A 20,874-nucleotide genomic window follows, 5' to 3' on the forward strand; every position below is an offset into this window, starting at 1 on the left:
ACCACTTTGTCTCCATAGATCTGCCTGGTCAGGACATTTCGTATCTACAGTCACTCCGGTGACATGTGGCGTTTGCTGCTGGCTCTGGCCGCTAGCTGTCCTTTCGGCTCCTGCCCAGACCAGAAAGTAGGATGGACCCTGTCACTGTAAACCCTTTGGCTCTTGGCTTCTGCAGTCCTCCACCCAGCAGCTGCAGTGATCCCTGACACAGAACGAAAGCCTGACGTGGCCTATATTAAATCCTCTGGCCTCTCCCATTGCATTCCAAATAAAACCCAAACGTCTCACCATGGCCAGCAAGACCCCACGCGCGGCATCCGGCCTCTGCCCGCCCCAGTCCCTCATCTCCAACCATGGGCTCCCGTTGCACCTGCCTTCTCTTTGCAGCTTGGTGCACTTGAACTTGCTAACTCCCTCTGCCTAGAACACCCTTCTCCCAGAACTTCTCAAAGCTGAGTTCCTTCAGGACTCCGCTCAAATGTCCCCTCCTCTGAGGGCTTTTCCTAGCAAAAGTAGCCTTCCCACCCCACCCTGTCCCTGTTTTATTTTCTTCATGCGGCGTATATCTGTTTGAAATTATACTGTCTGTGTTTATTGCCAGTTTTCTCCCACTAGAATGTAGGCTCCACTGGACAGGGGACATTGTCTTGCTATCTCCAGGGCTCAGTAACTAGTAGGCACTCAATAAACATTTCTCGAATATATATTTGAATGTATAAACTTACAAAAGTTAAAACCATATAGTACGCCCCCCCCATCTCATTCTACTACCAAAATGAGTTTTTCCTTCTTAAGTATAAAGTCATCCTAACACAGCCCACAAAATCAGGATACCTGTCATTTAGAAATTTTTCATTTATTTTCCAGAGCTAATTACACTAACTGACATAGACTTTCTCAACCACTGCAATTAATCAATCAACGGGCATTTCCTTTTCTTTGACAAAAGACAGTTGTGGATCCTAGAATCAATCACTTTTCAAAATTAAGTAACAAAGTCCGTCTGAAACAATGACTAAATTTATCTGGCCCACAAAGAAAACTCAGAGGATGTTTACTATATGGCCACTGCCGGGCTGTCCATGAGAACGTCCCCCGGCTGCAACACACTGTCTGTCCCCTTGTAAGGAGCCACAGGACAAATTTCTCTCAAGACTCAACTAGGAAAAACTGTCCTTCATTGAAAACCATCTTATTTTTAAATCTATGGACCCTCTGATTCCCGTAGTTAATCATATTTGTCTTTTTGGAAACTGAAGACCAAATTAGGGGTCTACCTTTGCTGAATACAAGGTGTTTGGCATACATTTTCACAGGCTTGCATTCACTCCTGGTTTTGTTTTACTTTCCTCTCCATAAGATTTTCCCTCCCAGCCCCCATATCTTTCCTCATCGATTTATTTTGTACTCTTGTACTCTATACATTTTTGCAGGCTTTATGAATTTTTAATCCTTTCTTTGGAATAGGGGAAATGAATCCATCAATTCAACAGAAATATATAAAAAATTGAAAAAAAGATGGACACTCGAAGGCATGAATAACAAATCTGGACCAAAACTCCTCTGAATTTAGTAACCTATGATAAACTAAAGCCTCTAATAACACTTATTCACACAATTGACCCTCCCGTGCATTTTGCTCAGTCTGGTCCAGCATCAAGCATGCCCATTCTGCAATGCTTTGCATATTGGGATAGCTACATATGTGAATTAAACGCACAATTTTAATTAAATTTAATTAAATAACAATTTCCTACAAAAATAAAACACTTTGTTTATTAAAATTTTACAGAGAAGCACACAGGAGTGCAATAAATCACTGAAGTAAAACTCTATGGTCTGTAAGAAGTCAGATGGTAGCTGAATTCCAAGCTTTGCGTATTCTGGTCCAGGGGTTACTAAGGAACACGGCTAACATGAGCAAGGACAGCAGCAGGAAGCCCTTGGCGACACACTGAGCATAAGGCTCCCCTGCAAGACAAGGAGTCAAGTGAGCCACAGTCTTATTTCTCAACATTTTTGGTAATTACTTAGGTAGAAAGAAGCCAGAGTGTTGAAAATGATAATTTTTAAGTGGCAACATTATCAGTACACTTTTTTCTTTTTAAAACGTTTCTATCCATAGCGTGATAATAACCAGTCCAGAAGTCTGCTGTACCCTACCTTGATAATACTGGGTCAATGGGTAAAGAAGTTGCGGCCAACACACTTCATTTCTGTTACAGTCATACTCTGTAAAGTTGATCTGGAATCTATAAAACATTGTAGAAGATTACAATAGCTACAACAAAGCAGGCTTTTGATGAGAAGCATCAAAAGTTGATTAAAGAAATAAACTTATTTTCAAATATATATGTTTTTCCTCTTCCTAGTAATGTCAACGAGGTCAGCAACTTGATTACCTTGTCTGTGGACGGGGTAACTGTGCAGGTATTTTAATAAACTGGACCGATGCGCTGAGAGGGAAAAGGTCGGTCTTATCCTCACAAGTAAGTCCACACTGGAACTGCCAGTTCACCGAGGAGAACCTGGGAGGAAAAGATTATGCAGGAAACACACCCAGAATTCATTTCTAGTCTGTTAAGCACAGCAGGCAACAGACACAGCAACAATAGAAACCAGGATTCTCTTAAAGAAGTTTCATATTCTACTAGTGCTTTTTCCCCCTTTGTATTATGCAAGTTTTCAAATATACACACAGGGAGAGAGAGTAGCATAATGACGCTTCATGGGCTTCTCAACCAGCTACAGCAATTACCAGTGTTTTGCCAGTCTTGTTTCATCTCTCCCCCCCAGTCATCTCGTTTCACACTGGTGCTGTTAATTTGTTTTATTGCTTGTGTATCTCAGTATGATAATAAAAATACCAATAACAACAGCTAACTATTTTAGAGAGCTTCCCCTGTCCTAGGCACAGTGCTAAGGTGCTTTGTATGTACATACCACGTAATTCTCAAAATAGTACTACTACGATGAGTGTTTGGTGGTGAACATCGGTTATTTCTGCCTACCCACCATCCCTTCATCTTTCTTCTGGTAACTGCACACCAGTTGTACCTTGGGAACCACCCCTCCCTGCTCTCAGTTGAGGAGACCAGGAGGGACCCACCAGAATCTAGGGTTGGGCCAATCAGAGCTGTCTACTGCTCTGGCCACAGTGATTGGTTCGGGAAGGAGCATGTGACCAAAACTGAACCAATAAGTCTGCCCAGATTTTTTTTGAGAAAGAGAGGGAAAGAGGCACCTTCTTTCCACTGCAATTGCTAAATGGATATAAGCTTGAAGTTGCTGATGTTCATTTTTGTCTCATCTTGAGGAGAAACTCTCTAAGTAGGAAGCCCACCCAAAGGGAAGAGGAACCAAAAGATGAAGGAAAAAGACCCATGACCACATGAAACCACGACCCATGAACTAGCTGTAGGTGGACTTTTCAGAACTTAAGCCAATAAATTCCCCTTTTGCTTAAGTCAGTATAAGGTGGGACACTGTCACTTAAAACTGATAGAGGCCTGACACATAAAGGTTTTATTACCATTTAAAGGTGAGGAAACATCAGCTCAGAAGAGATTAAGTAACTGTCAAGGTCACACAGCTCATAACTGGGAGAGCCATGATTTGAACCCACCTGTCTGCTGCCAAAATCTTTAACCACAGGGCAATATTCCCTGCTTACTATGACAATTATGTTCATGGATTTCAAAATATGCTCAGCACTAAGCAGCCCCTTATTCATCTGTGTTCCCCCTAAAATACCTTGCAGAATCCCTTACACATAGCTTTATGAATACTCGTGAGTGAGAACAAGTTTCTATTACAAACAGCTGATACCTTTTCCATTTATACTTAATCATATTGCCAATAACTGCAATTTGTAAACAAACCATCCGATTCTACATTAGCATTTCCCTATTTTTTGGAGCTCCCTTGATTTTAGACTCCCTCTAAAACAACACTCATGCAAGATGCGAGCAGACCTTGTCTCTGTGGCAAGTATCTCCTGCTGAATGATCCCTTCCACTGCGCCAGCATCCGAGAAAAGGATGCGGATACTCAGCTGAGCAGGAACATCCGGGCAGGTGCCATTCGCGCTGCTAACAGACGGTTCTGCACCTGTATCGGGGCTGTCCGCACCTATAGAAATGCGGGGTTGTGCATTTTGGAAAAAATAGTTCAGTAACAGTTTTCCTACAATGCCACGCTACCCAAAAAATGGGAAATATTATTAGATAGGAATCACATTAATGAGGCTTTTTAATCTCTAATAGGCTCTAGTTATTTGTCACCCCATAACCATGTTATCTCTTGTGTTCAAAATGTTTCCTTGTACGTTCAGTCATTGTGACTTTAAAATCCCTGGCCCACATAATAAAACCATAAATCATGATTCAGTTCACAAGGTCCTCGCCGAAATCCAGAGTTTTAACAGAAATACCATGAAATTGCAGTAAAATGCCTTGAGAGTTTTTCTGTGCAGTCACTGTTGCATTAGAAGCTGTAGAAGCCATTTAAAAGCCATACTAACAACTAGCTAGTGTGGTGTAAACAGTTAAATAGCAATTTCCTAATGTGTTGCCACAGCAGTAATACAAAAGGAAGATAATGAAATTGAGTAAGAAATTAATTTTCATTCAGCTTGAAAAGTGGCACTCGAGGGGAAAGACAGCAAGGTGGGTGGCAAGTTCTAAGGCAACTCTGGGGGAAATTCGTTGTTCCTTCAGAGATCCTGAAGGTCGGTGACACTGTTTATTATGGCATCAAACTTCCTCCTCCTCGATACACACATCCAACATCACTTCTCTTCTGTTTATTAACCTGGATGTGGGTGATTTTGACTTAGACAAGAAATAGAAGTAACTGATTCCACGTTGAAGGCAACAAAATGTCATCACCTCCGATTTCTTACCTAACCAACTAGGGTTCTCTGTTTTGAAATTTCCCATACTTGTCAGTTCTCTGGTGCTTTACTGACTCCTTCCCTCCATCCCTTGGTCATTCCACAGCCCATCCAGCTGGTCTAGATGGCAGAGCCCAGGGGTTAACAAGCTCCAGTCTCTGAGTTTCGTTTGCAAATGAGAATCTAACTCTGGGCTTAGTGACTTGGGCACAGGTGGCCACCAGGACCCTTCCCCGAGCCAGAGTCTGGGGCACTTCCAGCCCACAGACCCCGCACACGATCCCTGGCCACCCAAAGGGGAAAGGGGGAGGGGGTTGTAATGATCTGGACCCTGATCACAAGGGCTGGGGATTGCACAGGCATGTGTCTAGATGGTTCTTTGTTAAAATTCCAGCCCTCTGAGCTGAAGTGGTGACCTCAGAGGGTATGGAAAGTGTGAGGGTGGGATCCAGAGAGCTGGTCCCAGCCAGCCAGGCAGAGGTGAAGGGCACAGCAGCCTCCGCAGGGATGAAAGGGACTTAGGAAAGCAGATGCTACAGAGCCATTCAGCATTTCCTCGCCCCAAAAGGTAATTCTATTAACTAGAGCAATGGAAGAAGGCTTCTTCCTGTTCAATGCATTTACACACTTGAGACTCCTCAAGTAATTGGAAAGACATCCCCTGACTTGCTAGCTGGGATAAGAGGCAAGAGGCTGGAACCCTGGCTGTCAGTTCTAGCTCTGCCACAACAAGCTGTGGCCTCCGGCTTCTCCACTGATAACCTGAGTGAACTGGAGATAACCTGAGTGAACTGGAGCTCAATGACCAGATGGACATTTTGGAGTCAGGGGTGAAAGCGGGCCTACTGTGCCAAGCTGAGTCAGGTTCACACCTACTCTGTGTGCCCTACCCAGGCCCCTGCTAACGCAACACTGCAAATGCCTCTGACCAAAAGCACCGGACTTTCAAGTTTCTTTTTGTCTGGCCTCGGTGGTCCCTGCTATTAGTAGGTCTGTTGCACCTTAATTTCTTTCTTTAACAACTTTATTGATATATAATTCACATACTATACAATTCCCTCATTTAATGTGTATAATTCTATGGCTTTTAGTATATTCACAGAGCCGTGCTGCTATCACCGCAATCAATTTTAGAACAGTTAAAAAAAAAATTTAAATTTAAAAAAAAAAGAACAGTTAGTAGTCACCCCTCGTTTCTTCCCAAGTGCCCCAGGGTTGGCAACCACTGGTCTGCTTTCTGTCTCTATAGATTTACCTGTTCTGGACATTGCACACACATGGAATCACATAGTATGTGCTCATTTGTGTCTGGCTTCTTCCACTTAGTTATAATGTTTCTATCACCTTATTTTCTTTTAAGTTAACAAAACTGCTTTCATAAAGTACAAAGTCAGTTCTCAATTGCCCACATTCCTAGCAGTCACAAATAGTAATGTGAACTGAAACACACTGAAAATCTTCAAACCTCACTTACATTTCCTCTACAAAGACTGTTAGCTAGTAAAACAACTGGGCGATTTGAACTTCACATGGGTTTCCTCTTAAAAACGAAAAAAGGCACCATGAATAAGAGGTAAAAGATGTGAAGAGCCTCCCACCTGGAGCATTAACGTCTAAACAAATGGCAGTTGAGCCACAGGAAAGAAAAATGACCTGTCGGGTTGCACTGTACCACTCCAGCTGGTATTACGTGGTCACAGCAACCAACTTACACAGTTCACACATATGCAGCTGGGACTTACGTATTATTTTGAGCCAGCCATCGCTAAGATCGCTGTAATCAGAGTTGCCTCTCGCTGCAACATGAGTTGCTTGTATTAATGAATCAAATAGTCCAGCAGCGTTCTCCCTGCAAGAGAGTAAGACACTTCTCAGTGCATGGCCCGCAGATCTCATCCCACACTCCTTTTCAGGGTCTCCAAGATGCACTTGCTGGGAGCCTCAATAAAAACCTGCCAGAGGAACTGGCATTAAAAACTGCATGGGAGTCTTACTTCTCTTCGATGGCCTCCCCGGAATAAACCTAAGCAGCTACAGGAGGACGTGCAGAAGTAATTTTTTACTTTGAATTTAAAGTGTTAGTAACTTACATTGTGCTGTGTGGTTTAGACTCCAGTGAGTGTCACAAAACTTGGGAGGTTGGTAGATCACATAGCAAGTTACCAAGAGAAATCTATGGGCCAGAGTGATTCAAGGGAAAAAGGAACCTAAATATTTAGCTAGAATTTTGAGCCACAAAATTAGGTGAGGATTAAGAATTGGAACTTAGCATCCTTCCTCTCCAGGAACATCCTGGAGGGTACCAATGCCAGGAACTGCAGGGACCAGACCCTGACTGTAGACTCGGGCCTCACACCCTGCCGTCAGGAGCTGCTGAGGGTAACTTACACCCACAGTTTTCTTCCCTTCTCAATGTCTTCCCCAGCTTTTTCCTGCTCCCCAATAAACTACGTCTTGCAGGATATGTTACAGATGAAATACGTGTGACAATGCAGGCAATAAAAAGCACAAGGGGATACCACACCTCCTACAATGGCTGTTATCAAAAGGGTAGAAAATAACAAGGGTTGATGAGGATGTGGAGAAACCGCAACTCTCTCACATGGCTGGGAGGAATACAAAATCACGCAGCCACTGTGGGAAACCATATGGTGGTTCCTCAAAAAGTTAAACACAGAATTCCTATATTTACTATAGGATCTCCCAATTCTACTCCTGGGTATATGCCCAAAACAACTGAAAGCAGATGTTCAATCAAAAACTGGTACATGAATGCTGAGAGCAGCATGATTCACCAGAGGTGGAAGCCACTCAAATGTCCATCAACAGATGAAGGACATGGATGGCTCGGTTGGAGTGCGTCCTCTCAACCACAAGGTTGCCGGTTCGACTCCCGCAAGGGATGGTGGGCTGTGCCCCCTGCAACTAACAACGGTAACTGGACCTGGAGCTGAGCTGCACCCTCCACAACCAAGACTGAAAGGACAACAACTTGACCTGGAAAAAGTCCTGGAAGTACACGCTGTTCCCCAATAAAGTCCTGTTCCCCTTCCCCAATAAAACCTTTAAAAAGAAAAGGAGTGAAGCACTGACACAGGCTACAACCTGGATGAACCTCAAAGCATTATGCTCAAGTGAAAGAAGCCAGACCCCAAAGGACAAATATTGTCTGATCCCACTTAAAGGAAATATGCAGGATAAGTAAATCCATCAGGACTGTACTAAACACAACAGAACTGTTCACTTTTCTAAAAAATATATATATGTTTTTCTTTTTTTTATTGGGAAATATTGGGGAACAGTGTGTTTCTCCGGGCCCATTAGCTCCAAGTCATTGTGCTTCAATCTAGTTGTGGAGGGCACAGCTCAGCTCCAAGTCCACTCACCATTTTCAACTCTAATTGCAGGGGACACAGCCCACCATCCCATGTGGGAATTGAACTGGCAACCTTGTTGTTGAGAACTCGCGCTCTAACCAACTGAGCTATCCAGCTGCCCCTGAACTGTTCACTTTTAAATGATTAGTTATGTTAGGTAAACTTGAACTCAATTTAAAAATAAAAAGAACAGACACACTTATCCATAAAGACACTTTCCAAATGACACCCAATTAAGTGGAAAGTTCCTTATACACCACGTAACAGGCTTAAGTCTTCTTTAAGTGTAACTCACACCAATGATAGCTGGCTCAGGCCCTTGCTATAGTTCTAGCAGTACTAGGTTCCCATGATGTGAACTTCAGCAGAGAAATGTGTGCAAATATGGGCGAAATGGCTTTCGTCCTAAGAAAGAAGTCCGTTTTCCTTTATACTGATGTTTGAATCAACTCTAAATTGTATGGGAAGTTTGTATTTATTCATTATTCACTATTGCTTTTACACAAGTTTTTTATTCAGACTCTAATTTTTCACATTGACATTGTCTTTAGTATTCATGTGGTGAATTAATTTTAAGCAAACCACTCAAAATGTAAATAAATTCATCAGTGAAACACTCACCTGAGCTGAGTACAGCTTTCATCAATCCCAACATCTAAAAGGCACCCAGAGAATGCATTTTCTCCAAACAGAATGGGTTTGAAAGTTGCTGTTCTACACCAACCCTTTCCAGCTGAACAATAAAAAGATTATCCTCTTAATATTTTCTAAATAAAAGTAAAGATTTATTTTAAAGTTTTCCTTGAAAAACAGAAAGAAAACAGTATGTAGAAATAGTTTCCACTTTTCCAGAACTGAGGTCCTTGTCACTCTAATCCTTTCAAGGCTGAACAAAGGCGCCTTTCTTTATCAGCACACCTGGGATCAATGGTTTATTTTCAACAGGAGATTTAATGCCTTCTGGCAGCTGAGCATAATTACCATTGATGCAAAGATTTTCCATAGTTTGGAACAAAGCAATTCTCATGTCTCCAATTAGCATCAGCTTGGGCTGCAGGCAACAATGACAAGGGGACTCTCAAGCCAATCCCACACACTTACATTTCTCTTACTAATAACCAGCACTTCAGGTACAAACAATGTTAACATATTTTACAAAAAAAAAAAAAAAAGCTGTAGAAGCATGAAAAACAACCACCCTCCCACTGCCCCCCGCTAAATAAACCAACTAAACTTTAAAGTATTATAATAATTGATTAGATTCAAAATATGGTAAAAAAAATATTTCCAATTCTAGTTGACCAAAGAGCTAATCATATCACCAAAGCAGATTACCTGACTGCCAAAGGTGTAAAGTCGTAACATTCATCCCGTTGGTGTTTAAAGCTCGGACAGGCTTGCCAAGCTGGTAACCTAGACAAGCCCAACAAATGAGAGTTAGCGTCTTTCCTTCAAAAGGTAATCCGACATGGCAAGCGCCAGCTCATCAAATACAAAAGAGGAATACACAATGAAAGGAAATACACAGGCAAAGCTTTTTCAAAATAGCCTTGAGAAAAGGATATCCCCTTAAGCTGTTTTATTTTGTTTTAATAAAGACATTCACGTGATTTTTAAAAATAGACTGAAAAGTAAAAAGCAGGTAAGTGTCCATTTTGGATCTCTCACACTAGAGAACAAGGAGCCACTGAGCAGGCCAGTTAATGAATACTTGCTGAATGATTGGTGTCAAGTGTATCACAGGAGCTTGTAAAGGAAACTCAAACCGAAGTGAGCTCTCAATGGAACCGTTCTCTAGTAAATCAATTCAGCCCCAAGGTCTGGTTTAGGTCCTATTCCCAGCCATCTCCTATTAATCCAACTTATTGTTTCCAACTTTTCATTATGAAAATGTTCACATGTACAGAAAAATTGAAAGTGAAACCATGAATCCCAATACAGCCACCACCTAAAATCAACAACTGTTAATAATTAGCTATATTCATCTTATCTATATCTCTCTATATATATACTTTTTAATGGTCCATATATATATGTGTGTGTATATATATAAACATATATACACACACACACACACACACACGTGTGTTTATATCTGCTATATATATATATATGTATATCAGGACCACTTGAAAATAAGTTGTAGACATCATGACACTTCACCTCTAAAAGCTCCATCATACATCTCCCAAAATTAAGGATATTCCCCCACATGACCATGATACCAGTACCCATCGGGTGGTGATATATTTGCACATAAATACAAAATGCACAACACAACAGGAAGCTCACAGTCCCCTCAAAGTCTCTCCATGGATTCCAGGTTAGGAACCCATCATCTGCAGCCTATTCTTTCTTAAAAAGCTAATTTTACCAACACTTTAAATGCATTATCTCTTTTTCAAAAGATCAGGAGCTAAAGAGAAAGAATGATTTGCATTCACAGCAACTCGTTACTACACTTTTTGTCTACACTTTATGTAAAAAAATCAAGTTGTTATCAGAAAAAGAAAATAGGGTCACGAAAGAGAAATAAAGAGAAAGATCAGAGTCACAAACCAAAATTGGAGAGTTACTTATAATCATCATTATGAGGTAGGAGTGTTGAACTGAAATGTTTATAAGATCAGTGATTGACACATACTATCTTACCTGGATTTCCAGATGTTTCCTTTTCATTACCACTGTTATAGCTTAAAAATTTTACTGTAAATCTCTGTGTCATGATTCCTAGAAATAAAACATAATAAAAATGTAACGTGTACCATTTCAGTAGGAAAAGAAATTATCCCCCATAGTGTTATTTTCTTTACCTTATAATTGCATTTTGACATAAAAAAAACTCTCTTTTTTATTAAATCACAAGTACAAATAAGAAACAAGTCTGACTTAGTTTTCTGTGTTATAATTATGAGAATCTGAAAGAAAAACAGTATTTTAAACTGAAAGCAGTCTTGCTGGCCTCAACAAAGTTACCTTTCTGGTGGGCATTAATTTCTGCCCTGATAATTTTGACATTTATTTCACTGATTGTATTATTATTCCATCTGAAAATATAATGTTCTTCCACATTCACATTTCGGGGGGCTGATCCATTACTTAAAAGTGTTTCTGCAGATAAAAGAATATTCTCGTAAGTTCGGGACCCTCTTCAGGCAGAGGTGTATCACTGGACTCACCCAGTCGGCATTACCCACCTCCTCCGTAACACCACAGTATCCTGAGTGACACCTGCCCCTTTCCTTTGATTTCTGTACCCCCGGCACTCGGTTCACAGCGCCATACGGAGGACACACTTGGTAGAACGTTTGTTAAACGGAAAGGCTTCGGGAGGTCAGTTCCTTAAGAACAAAGGCCTGCTGTCTAATTCACTACTATATTGTAGCCACTCTACTAATATTGGATGAAGCAATGAATAAATTTGAGAATTACAACGCATTGAAAAGACGCACAAAGAGTATCTTTCACTAAAAACAAAAATCCTGCTAATATCAGCCAGACTCTGCCTAATTTACTTGGCTGCATCACCACTGAAAAGTTTGATTATCAAAAAAGTAAGAAAGCAAGAAGTAAAAATGCCAGTCCTAACGGATTCTGTAACTATCTGAAAAACATTTAATGGAAGGTTCACAAACCCTGAGAACTAGAGGGACCCTGGAGCCCACATAATCCAGGACTGTGAGGGAAACGGCTGAAGGTTGCGTAGATTACTTGGAAGCGAGGCAAGACGGAACGAGGAACAAACAAAGGGCTGGTGGGATAGCTTTCTAATTGTTGTGCACCTCCTCAAATTCTTAATGAAAATGTTACTCTACTCTAGGACGATGGATTACTCTTAAGAAATGACATTTCTGTAGCAATGGTATAAATATGTAACATTAAAATACCTGTACTGGTGATGAATTTGTCTAGGTTGGTTGCTTCCTCATAGGTTACTTTCGGTGTAACGATGCCTAAAAAGATACGTAAATTAACCTCCACAGGACTACACGGCCTAACATGATCACATGCATTTACACAAATGCAAGCTTATGAAGCAAATATGGTAACTGCGCCGGCCCTGTGTGCCAGCTACAAAACTCCCTTCCGCTCTCCAAGCAGTGTCAAATGCGATCCACACTGTTCAGCATCTCATTCTAATTGAGAAGGAGAATCCAAAAGTCAGTGGTCAGAACCTGGAGGGTCCCTCGCATGGAAGAAGAAATATGCCGTACACTGCCGGTGGGAATGTAAAAGGTGCAGTCACTTTGGAAAATGGTTTGATGGTGGCTCCAAAAGTTAAATTCCCAGAGGGCCCAGCGGCTCCACTGTTAGATATACACCCAAGAGAAACGAAAACATATGCGTGCAGAGACCCTTGTCGTGAGTGTTCACTGCAGCACTGTCACAACAGCCAAAGGCTGGGAACAGCCCAAAGGTCCATCAGAAAATGAGTGGATACAAAAACTCAGTGTATTCACACACGATGGAGGAATACAAAAACTTGATGCTGAGTGGAAGAAACCGGCTACACAAGGTCACATAGTGTAGGATTCCAGACTAGGGAAACCCACAGCCACAGAAAGCAGAGAGGTGGTTGCCAGGGTCTGGGGAAGGGGAGGAAGGGAAGTACTGCCTAATGGGTACGGGGTCTCCTCTTGGAGTGACAGGGTGACAGTTAACCAACACCGGCGTGTACGAGGCGCCACTAACCTGTACACTTTAAAATGGTTAATTTTATTCTGTGAAGTTTACCTCCATTTTTAAAAAAGAACTAACATGCAATATGCTGTCTCACGGAACGGAACTTTTTCCAAAGAGAACACCTTCCTAGATTGGTGGTTGAAATATTATTTTCAGTCGCTCCATGAGAAGTGATTCATATTCTCATAACATCACAGTTTATTTAAACACTTGGGTTGGTGTTCTTTCTTCAAACCTACATAACGTACCTCCCATAGCACCATTCTTTATCTTCGCATTCACAATATCATCTGGTTCTTGGTAGACTTCCAAATCAGTAATGCACCAAACATCAAAATTCTGAAGGAATGCCACTGGGGCATTCTGCATGCACTGCCCAGCCAGGGACACCTGAGGGTAAGGGAGAATCCCAACACATTTATGACCTCTCTTCTGATCATAAAGTATAGTCAGAATCTCCACTGGGTAGAAGGGTTTTCTGTAGCCAGCACCTAACGCGGGGTTAGTCTCAGCAATGACTAGTTCACTGACTAGTTGACCCACTTTAGTAAAATAGAGAATTAATTTGCTAATAAAAGTCTGGAAGCCACTGGTTGAGGAATCACAGTAAGTATTATTTCATGAAAACAAAAAAATGTCCTGCCCTGCTCCATTTACTTTGCAGAAACACGATTATATTCAACTTCATTTTCTTTCCCTCATGTCAACCAGGTTTTTGTTAAAACCATAAACATGAATTCATAGGAATAGTACGGAGAAATGGTTTTTAGACTGCCATATTTTGTTCCCACGAATATTTTTTCCTTAAAATTTTGAACGTAAAAAAAAAGGTTTCACATAAAACTCGATAGCCTTAAAATATTTTTCAAAATTCTGGAATATTAAATTATATATTTATAGCTTACTGGAAATCGGCTATGAAACTAACAGAATGAATAATGATAGTTACTTCAGTGGAAATTTATAGACCATCTTTTGGTTTTATTTAGTAAGTTCACTCTGAGATTTAGCAAAGACAGAGATTAATTTAAGAGTGACTATTTAAAAAAATCCAGAGACCATAAATAGTTGAGTGTCTGGAAAGTCCATAGGAAAAATAATAAGTAACTTAGGGTAAGAGTTTTAAGAGCAAGATGAGTTAAATTAACAATAAGCAAGATGAGGATGGGAAAAACAAGAAAAGGCTCTAGCATATTAAAATTGAAATTGTTACCTGTGGAATAGTAAAATATGCCTTATCTACAGTCATAACTGGATCTCCTTGTTTGTAACCAAAGTCTGAAAAGTCTTTTGGTTCGGTGTGCAAAAACACTTCAGAGGAAGCGTGCTCTCTCGAGGAACTGTAAACCAATGAAAAAGATGGCCATTAATGCTTCTAGCTATGATCTGCTAAAAACTATTATTCCTCTAAGTTTTTTCTTTACTTTTTGAATTACAAAAATAATATGTGTACTAAATGCCACTGAATTGTACACTTTGAAGAGGTTAATGGTTACTCTTATGTTGCATGAATTTTACTTCAATAATAATAAATGTGTAAAATTTCAATAATCAAGGTGAAGGCCAAAAGCTTAAAGTCCCTCAGGAGCTCACCACTCTTTACCCCAACCCACATTGTCACGATGAGCTGTGTTTGGGTGTCAATCAACTTATTTTCAGAGAGGCCCAATTCTTGTAAATAGTCAACCCAAGACAAACTTATTAACGGAAATCTAGAATTGAATCTAGAATTGGATCACTTAAGCACAAAGCCTCTAGAGAGGTCCTGTAAAATGTGACCTGTATTCTAGGGCCAACCGGGCGTGTGGCCTCACCGGCCCCAGGGAACCAGCCAGCCAGCCAGCCCCTCTTGGAGGCAGCTGCTCGGACACGCACACAGAGCCGTGGTAGAAGTAACCGAGGAAAGGCGAGTTGGCAAGGGGGGACTGCACACACAGGAACGGAAACCAGTCTGGCACTCCGTGTGTCCTCTGAACGGAGCAGAGCTGATCAAAAGGAGGAGTAACATCTCCTCCAAAAACACCGGTGAAACAGGACTCTCTGAAGAGTTCTATTAAGTCTGATGAGCATTCCTGGAAAGAAAATGTAAAAGGAGCCGTGAGAAGACAAAGGCTTCTGTTGTCACCACCACCAGATCTGGCCGGTGGGATGAACATTGATCCTGTGAGGCCAGTAGGGCATCACTGAGGAAGCAAGAAATACATTCCTTCTGGTCGAAAAGTGCTTTGTGCCCACGGAAAGTCAACCATGCTAGAATTTCTTTAGTCAATTCCCTCCAAGCCTCCAAGTCAGGAACTTCAAACCTTCAAGGGAACCATATGTTTACAGGGGACATAAGACATGTGCACAAAAAATACGAAGGGAAGAAAAGGTAATATGGAATGGACCCCAATTGGGGACTAAAACAGAGGAAACTTACCCTTTTCAGCTGGCATCACCATTCCAAACCCCGGCTTAGAGAAACCGAAGGACAGTTCACATTAGGGCAACAGTCTCTATCCAGGAGAATCCCATAAGGCCCTAACATTAATTAACATCATCAAGAAGTTACTTTATTCATGCATCCATTGATTTATCCATAGTCTTCCTGTTTCACAAATGATTGAATTAAAAGCTAAATATGCCCTGAATCCCTTGTTTATTAAAAGTAGAAAAGAAAGTGATCTATTTTTTTTTTTTAAGGAGGGCGCAGCTCACAGTGGCCCATTCGGGGATGGAACCAGCAACCATGGTGTTATTAGCACCGCACTCTAACTGAGCTAACCAGCCATCCCATGACCTATTTTTTTAAAAGAGAACAATTCAAATTCAAAATTGATCATGTATAAAGTGGTAAGTTGCAGTAATGTGAAGATGCCCCTGATCCAGACTCCTAAATGACGCGAGTGGTTGCTACTACATGTGTATTAATATATACACCACATACAACAGACACGAAAGGAAGTTAGAAACAGGGCACAGAAATGCCCTGGTCTGGAAGACAGAGGAACAGAATACCATTTCGACTGATATCTGAACAGATTTATGATAAGTTTTATTTTTTAATTAAATATAATTGTTATTGTAAGTACAATTGTTAGTGTGAGAATTACAACATAAATGAAGACCCTAAACTGCCCATTCCTGTTTAGTAAAACCAACCACGACGTAATTGTACTCATCCAAAAATGGGAGTGACTTGGGTCCCAGTAAATGTGCCTCTTTTTGTTTCTCTCATTCCTCTTAAATCTAAAATAAGGATTAAAAATATGTCTTTGATCTGGCATTAGGCAACGGTTTCTTAGACATGACACCAAAAGCACAAGCAACAAAAGGAAAAAAAAATGATAAACTTGGTTTATTCAAATTGTAGAATTTTTTGCTTCAAAGGACACTAACAAGAAAGTATACAACCTACACAACAGAAGTTTACAACCTACACAACAGAAGTTTTTTGAAAATCATACATCTGATGATGTATGATGAATATGATAAGGGACTAATATCCAGAATGTATAATGAACTCTTATAATTTAACAACAAAAAGACAACCCAATTAAAAAATGGGCAAAGGGTCTACATAGATACTTCTTCAAAGAAGATATACCGTGTTTCCCCGAAAATAAGACCTAGCCAGACAATCAGCTCTAATGCGTCTTTTGGAGCAAACTGGACTATAAACTGGACTAAAAATACTAAATAAGAAAACACTCAATTTGAAAACAATTTGCAACATGAAATGACAATCTCAGTTTTGAAAGACCATCCATTAAAAAGCTGTTAATGGGGAAGCATTAGGCACCCTTCACACGCTATCAGGCACCCTAACTTTCATCCCCAGTAATTGAAGAGTCTACGTACCTGGTCACAGCAGCAGCGAACATCGCAGGCCCCAGCTGTTAAATTACAAGGACACGGACCAAGGGGCTGATACACCTGGTTAGGAATAACCGTCACGTTCTCTGAAAAGTACAACCGATAAGTTACGCTATGAAACCCTCTGACAGACAAAGCACTGCCACGTGTTTGACATTCAAAAGGAAGCTGAATCACTGTTTTACAAATCATCATTTCCCTGGAAATCTGCTGTTTTCTATAAACTCATTCATGAATCTTTCCCTTCCTTTTTTTCTTATCTTTTTGGTTTTCAAAAATCAACACACAAAAACGAACTTCACTTTCTCCCAGAAAGGATTTAAGGCAACTTAAAGATACAAAATGTAGAGCAAGATAAAATAAATATTAAGTAAAATAGTACAAAGTGAAAACTTTCAAAATAAGAAAATTAAACAAAGGCAAAATAAGTTTACGAAAGCAAAATGGACTCAAGAGTGAAGTTAAGGGGCAGCCAGATGGCTCAGTTGGTTAGAGCATGAGCTCTCAACAACAGGGTTGCCGGTTCAATTCCCACATGGAATGGTGGGCTGCGCCCTCCTGCAACTAAGATTGAAAAAGGCAACTGGACTTGGAGCTGAGCTGCGCCCTCCACAACTAGATTGAAGGACAACGACTCGACTTGGAGCTGATGGGCCCTAGAAAAACACACTGTCCCCCAATATTCCCCAATTTAAAAAAAAATGAGTGAAGTTAGGTACACACATTATGTGGCACACACTGGTAAGCAAACAGATAAGGTTTGGCATGAATGTTTTGATAATCAGACTTCACTTGCCTGATGCATTATGGGCCAGAGAAGAGTTGGCATAAATTTCCACTTGAATGAGTAGATGTGCTAAACAGGATGAATTGTGAGACGCTGACACCAGAAGAGTTTGGACAATGCATGGGGACTCTGGGAAGGAGATTGTCTCATTAGAGGAACACCCCTGCAGACCTCTCTTCAGCCTCACTGTCACTTCCAGCACATCCTGAAAGGAAAATACTGCTGTATTTTTAGAATGACTCAAAACAGTGTCTAGAATTATAAGAGCACATCATGGAAAACAATTAACATCACACATCGGCCTCAGTTCATTTTACAAAAGGAAAATTTTATACAAAGATGACAGAATTTTATTTAATTCCACCCGTAAACCTATGAGCAAGCAATTTTCAGATACTCAGAGAAAGCTAAAGAGGTCTGAAACCTAACTCAATTTGTCTAGCACCTTTTTGGTTTCTTTATCATCCTACCAGCAGAAGATTAAATACATATCAAGTCATGAACAACAGTCCCCAGTTCCTGGGGTGGGAGCAACATCTGTCTTTCTCACCCTCTACAAACTCTGGGGTTGATGCTGATGCCTTGCGCATACTAGGAACTCAATAAAAGTTATTAAATGAAAGACCTTTTTAATCTCTCCAGCCTTGAGTGTCCTTATACAGAAGTACAGAGTTGGGTGAGATCAGTGGTCTATGAAGCTTTTTTGAGTCACAAACCCATTTGATAATCTGATGTAAGCTGGTGACTCTCTCATCAGAAAAATGCACACACACATGATTTCACACATAATTTCAGAGGGTTCACAGACCCCTTAAAACTTGTCCAAGGAACCCTCACCCCAGGGTAAGAACCTCTGGGCTGGATGGGCGTCTACTAGGTTTGACAGCCCACAGCCTGATGGTAGTTCTAAGCTTTGAGACAGCTACACCTCGCACAGGCAAGGCAGCACTAAATGTGGGCCTCCACAGATGCTACCGAGAAGTATTTTTTGTTGTTTTTTTTTTTACCTCTGGCCTTACCACACTGGGGGTCACAGTCAAACTCCAGTCTCCTATCTCATTGTGAAGCATGCCACAAGCAGGAACTGGCAGTAATCCTAAAAGAGATGAGAATGCAAAGCAGTATTGTCCAGCAGTGAACGGGTACACTCCAGGATTGGGTCCTTTACAAGCTCTGTGACCTTGGACAGGTGACAACCTCTCTGCATGTCAGTGTCTTTGTCTTCTGGGATTAAAAGATATTACTGCTCTTGCTCGGAAAATGAGATGTAGCATACAAAGCACAGGGATAGCTCAGTGTATGCCCGTCATTATGATTTCAAGCTTTCTTTTATCGAACCTATCCGTTGGTCCTCTTTGGTCCTCAGCAGCCCTCCATCCCAACTTTGCAGAGGACAGCAGCTGAGGACGCAGGAGTGACAGACACCTCACCCGTTGACTTGGGCGGCCCAATCCCCACCCTCCTCACAGGTGAGGCTGGACTCTTTACCTGCCTTGTCCTGCAGCACGGCCAGGGACAAGGTCACATCCTCAGTGCCTCCGACTAGGGACGCGCTGACCAAAGAGCCGGACATGCGGATGAAAGGAGGGATGAAAACTAGGCGGGAAGGAAGGAGACAGGAGTTAATAGTTGCAGAGTCCCAACCTAAGAGATGTGGTGCTTGCTTTGGTGGTGATTCCGGAGCTCCCGGAGGCATCTAAGTCTCGCCCCTTAAACACCTCGTTCCCCAGCCCGGCTCTGCAGGCCCCTGCCCCGCCGTACACACCCAGTTCCCCCCACAGTGGCTTCAGGATGCCGTGCAGAAGAAGGACCCCCAAGAACAGAGGGCTCGGCGGCGGCAAGCCCATGCCTGGTGCCTCGCGGGGTCCGCACTACAGAACCGCGCCCGCGTTAGAAGCCCCAAAGCGCTCAGACCGCACACGAAGCGCCCCACTGCCGGGCAGCCGCCATCTTGTCAAGCGAACGCCGGGAGCTATAGCAACCACCAATCGGCCGCCGGCCTGCCGGAGTGGCGCGCCGCGATTGGGCCAATGGCAGATGGAGCCGACCCCGCCCACAAGTCGTGAGCTCTGTTTTGCTTCTTAATATCTGAAGGATCTCGAAAATGTAGGAGTCCGTGTGCGATTTTAAAACTGGAGTGACCCCACCCGCGTTAATTCTATCACACTGCAAGAGAGAGTCTACGTGCACTGGATTCCAAACAGGCGCCTTAAGAAACTTGGTTTTTATGGAGATTTGGGTGAGGGACAAAAAGTGGTTGACGCTGCACGGCTGTAATTGTTGAATTGTTTTTATTATTCTCCCAGTTTTTTGAAGGTTTTGTTTGCTTTTCTTTTGTTTTACTACAGAGCTCTCACCACTACGAAAGCAGATCGGACCAAAGAACACACAAAAGGTTTGGCCAGCATTAGGACAGACGCAAAAGTATCAGAATTCTGCTTGGGAAAACATTCGTTTTTCTTGTATCAATAGCGGCAAAGCATCTCAAGCGTTATTATGGTTAGGTGACTAAGAGTTCGGGCTCTGAGGTCAGACTGCCAGGCATGGGATCGCGCCCTCCTTCCATGCTAAGTGCCTTAGGCAAGTAACTCAACCTCTCTAGATTTGAGATTCTTCCATCTGTCAAAAGGAGATTAACAGTCCTTCCCAAATAGGATTGGGTGAGACTTAAATGAGGTAACCTATCCAATGTGTTTAGACCAATGCCTGGCATGTAGTAAGCATTCAATAATCATTTTGTTGGCTATCAGAGGGGTGGTGTACCTACTAGCTGAGAGCATCCAGGTATGCTCAGCACTATGCCTGACCAACAGCAAACGCCAAATGTTTGCCGTTATTACTTTTTATGTTCAGTTCTTTTTTCACTTATACATTCATTGATCAGAAAATTTAACATTCTGAGCATTATCTTTTTCTTATACTCTCTTGCAAAACTGAAAATTGCTGCAGTTGTAACATTAGCACTAAACACTGCAAAGTGCTTAAATTTCTTGATGTGTGGAATAAAGCCTAGGAGAACTTGACTAAGAAGGTTGTCAAACAATTTAAGTATTTCTGTTATTTACTAATCATTTTTTAACAAGAGAGTAACCATTTACAGTGAGGGAAACTGGCATGTTGAATTATTTTTAAAACTTACATCAAAATGCTTTTACACTTAGGTCATTTTAAATGTACTATAAATCCTTAATTTCACTGAGTTCTACTTTTTTAGACCTTTACATACTTACTATGTTGTCATACATTTTAGATAGATATCATTAGTACCATGGTTACCT

The 20,874-nt window shown here is 41.5% G+C and overlaps 1 protein-coding gene across 4 annotated transcripts; it reads right to left on the minus strand.

Annotated features, from left to right (window-relative positions):
- Nucleotides 1–843: 843 nt before the first annotated feature.
- On the minus strand, nucleotides 844–19,567 carry TCTN2 (tectonic family member 2). 4 transcript variants are annotated; one of them, XM_081037443.1, is made up of 18 exons: nucleotides 19,362–19,567; nucleotides 19,085–19,192; nucleotides 18,604–18,692; nucleotides 17,606–17,801; nucleotides 16,795–16,895; nucleotides 14,830–15,026; nucleotides 14,168–14,294; nucleotides 13,203–13,344; nucleotides 12,159–12,224; nucleotides 11,248–11,382; nucleotides 10,924–11,001; nucleotides 9,607–9,684; nucleotides 8,893–9,004; nucleotides 6,637–6,743; nucleotides 3,975–4,131; nucleotides 2,403–2,528; nucleotides 2,164–2,252; nucleotides 844–1,971 (listed from the first exon to the last, which is right to left on the minus strand). In XM_081037443.1, exons 1-18 carry the CDS (start codon nucleotides 19,441–19,443, stop codon nucleotides 1,850–1,852), a joined length of 2,112 nt encoding a protein of 703 aa, XP_080893569.1. In that variant the 5' UTR covers nucleotides 19,444–19,567; the 3' UTR covers nucleotides 844–1,849. The 4 variants fall into 4 exon arrangements, with proteins under 4 accessions (XP_080893569.1, XP_080893570.1, XP_080893568.1 ...); XM_081037444.1 differs by having other exon boundaries at nucleotides 18,616–18,692; nucleotides 19,362–19,562; XM_081037442.1 differs by lacking the exon at nucleotides 19,362–19,567 and having other exon boundaries at nucleotides 18,616–18,692; nucleotides 19,085–19,350.
- Nucleotides 19,568–20,874: the final 1,307 nt, after the last annotated feature.

The sequence above is a fragment of the Rhinolophus hipposideros genome (genome assembly GCF_964194185.1).
Source record: "Rhinolophus hipposideros genome assembly, chromosome: 24".
NCBI classification, from domain to species: Eukaryota; Metazoa; Chordata; class Mammalia; order Chiroptera; family Rhinolophidae; genus Rhinolophus; species Rhinolophus hipposideros.

What these genes read in the sequence shown, in the direction of transcription:
- TCTN2 (XM_081037441.1), bottom strand. Translation starts at nt 19,292, where the DNA reads ATGCCTCCGGGAGCTCCGGAATCACCACCAAAGCAAGCACCACATCTC. An exon ending in GAAAGCTGTACTCAGCTCAG is followed by an intron (nt 6,744 to 8,892) that starts GTGAGTGTTTCA and finishes ACTCTCTTGCAG; the next exon opens with GGAGAACGCTGCTGGACTAT. An exon ending in ATTGACCCAGTATTATCAAG is followed by an intron (nt 1,972 to 2,163) that starts GTAGGGTACAGC and finishes CTTGTCTTGCAG; the next exon opens with GGGAGCCTTATGCTCAGTGT.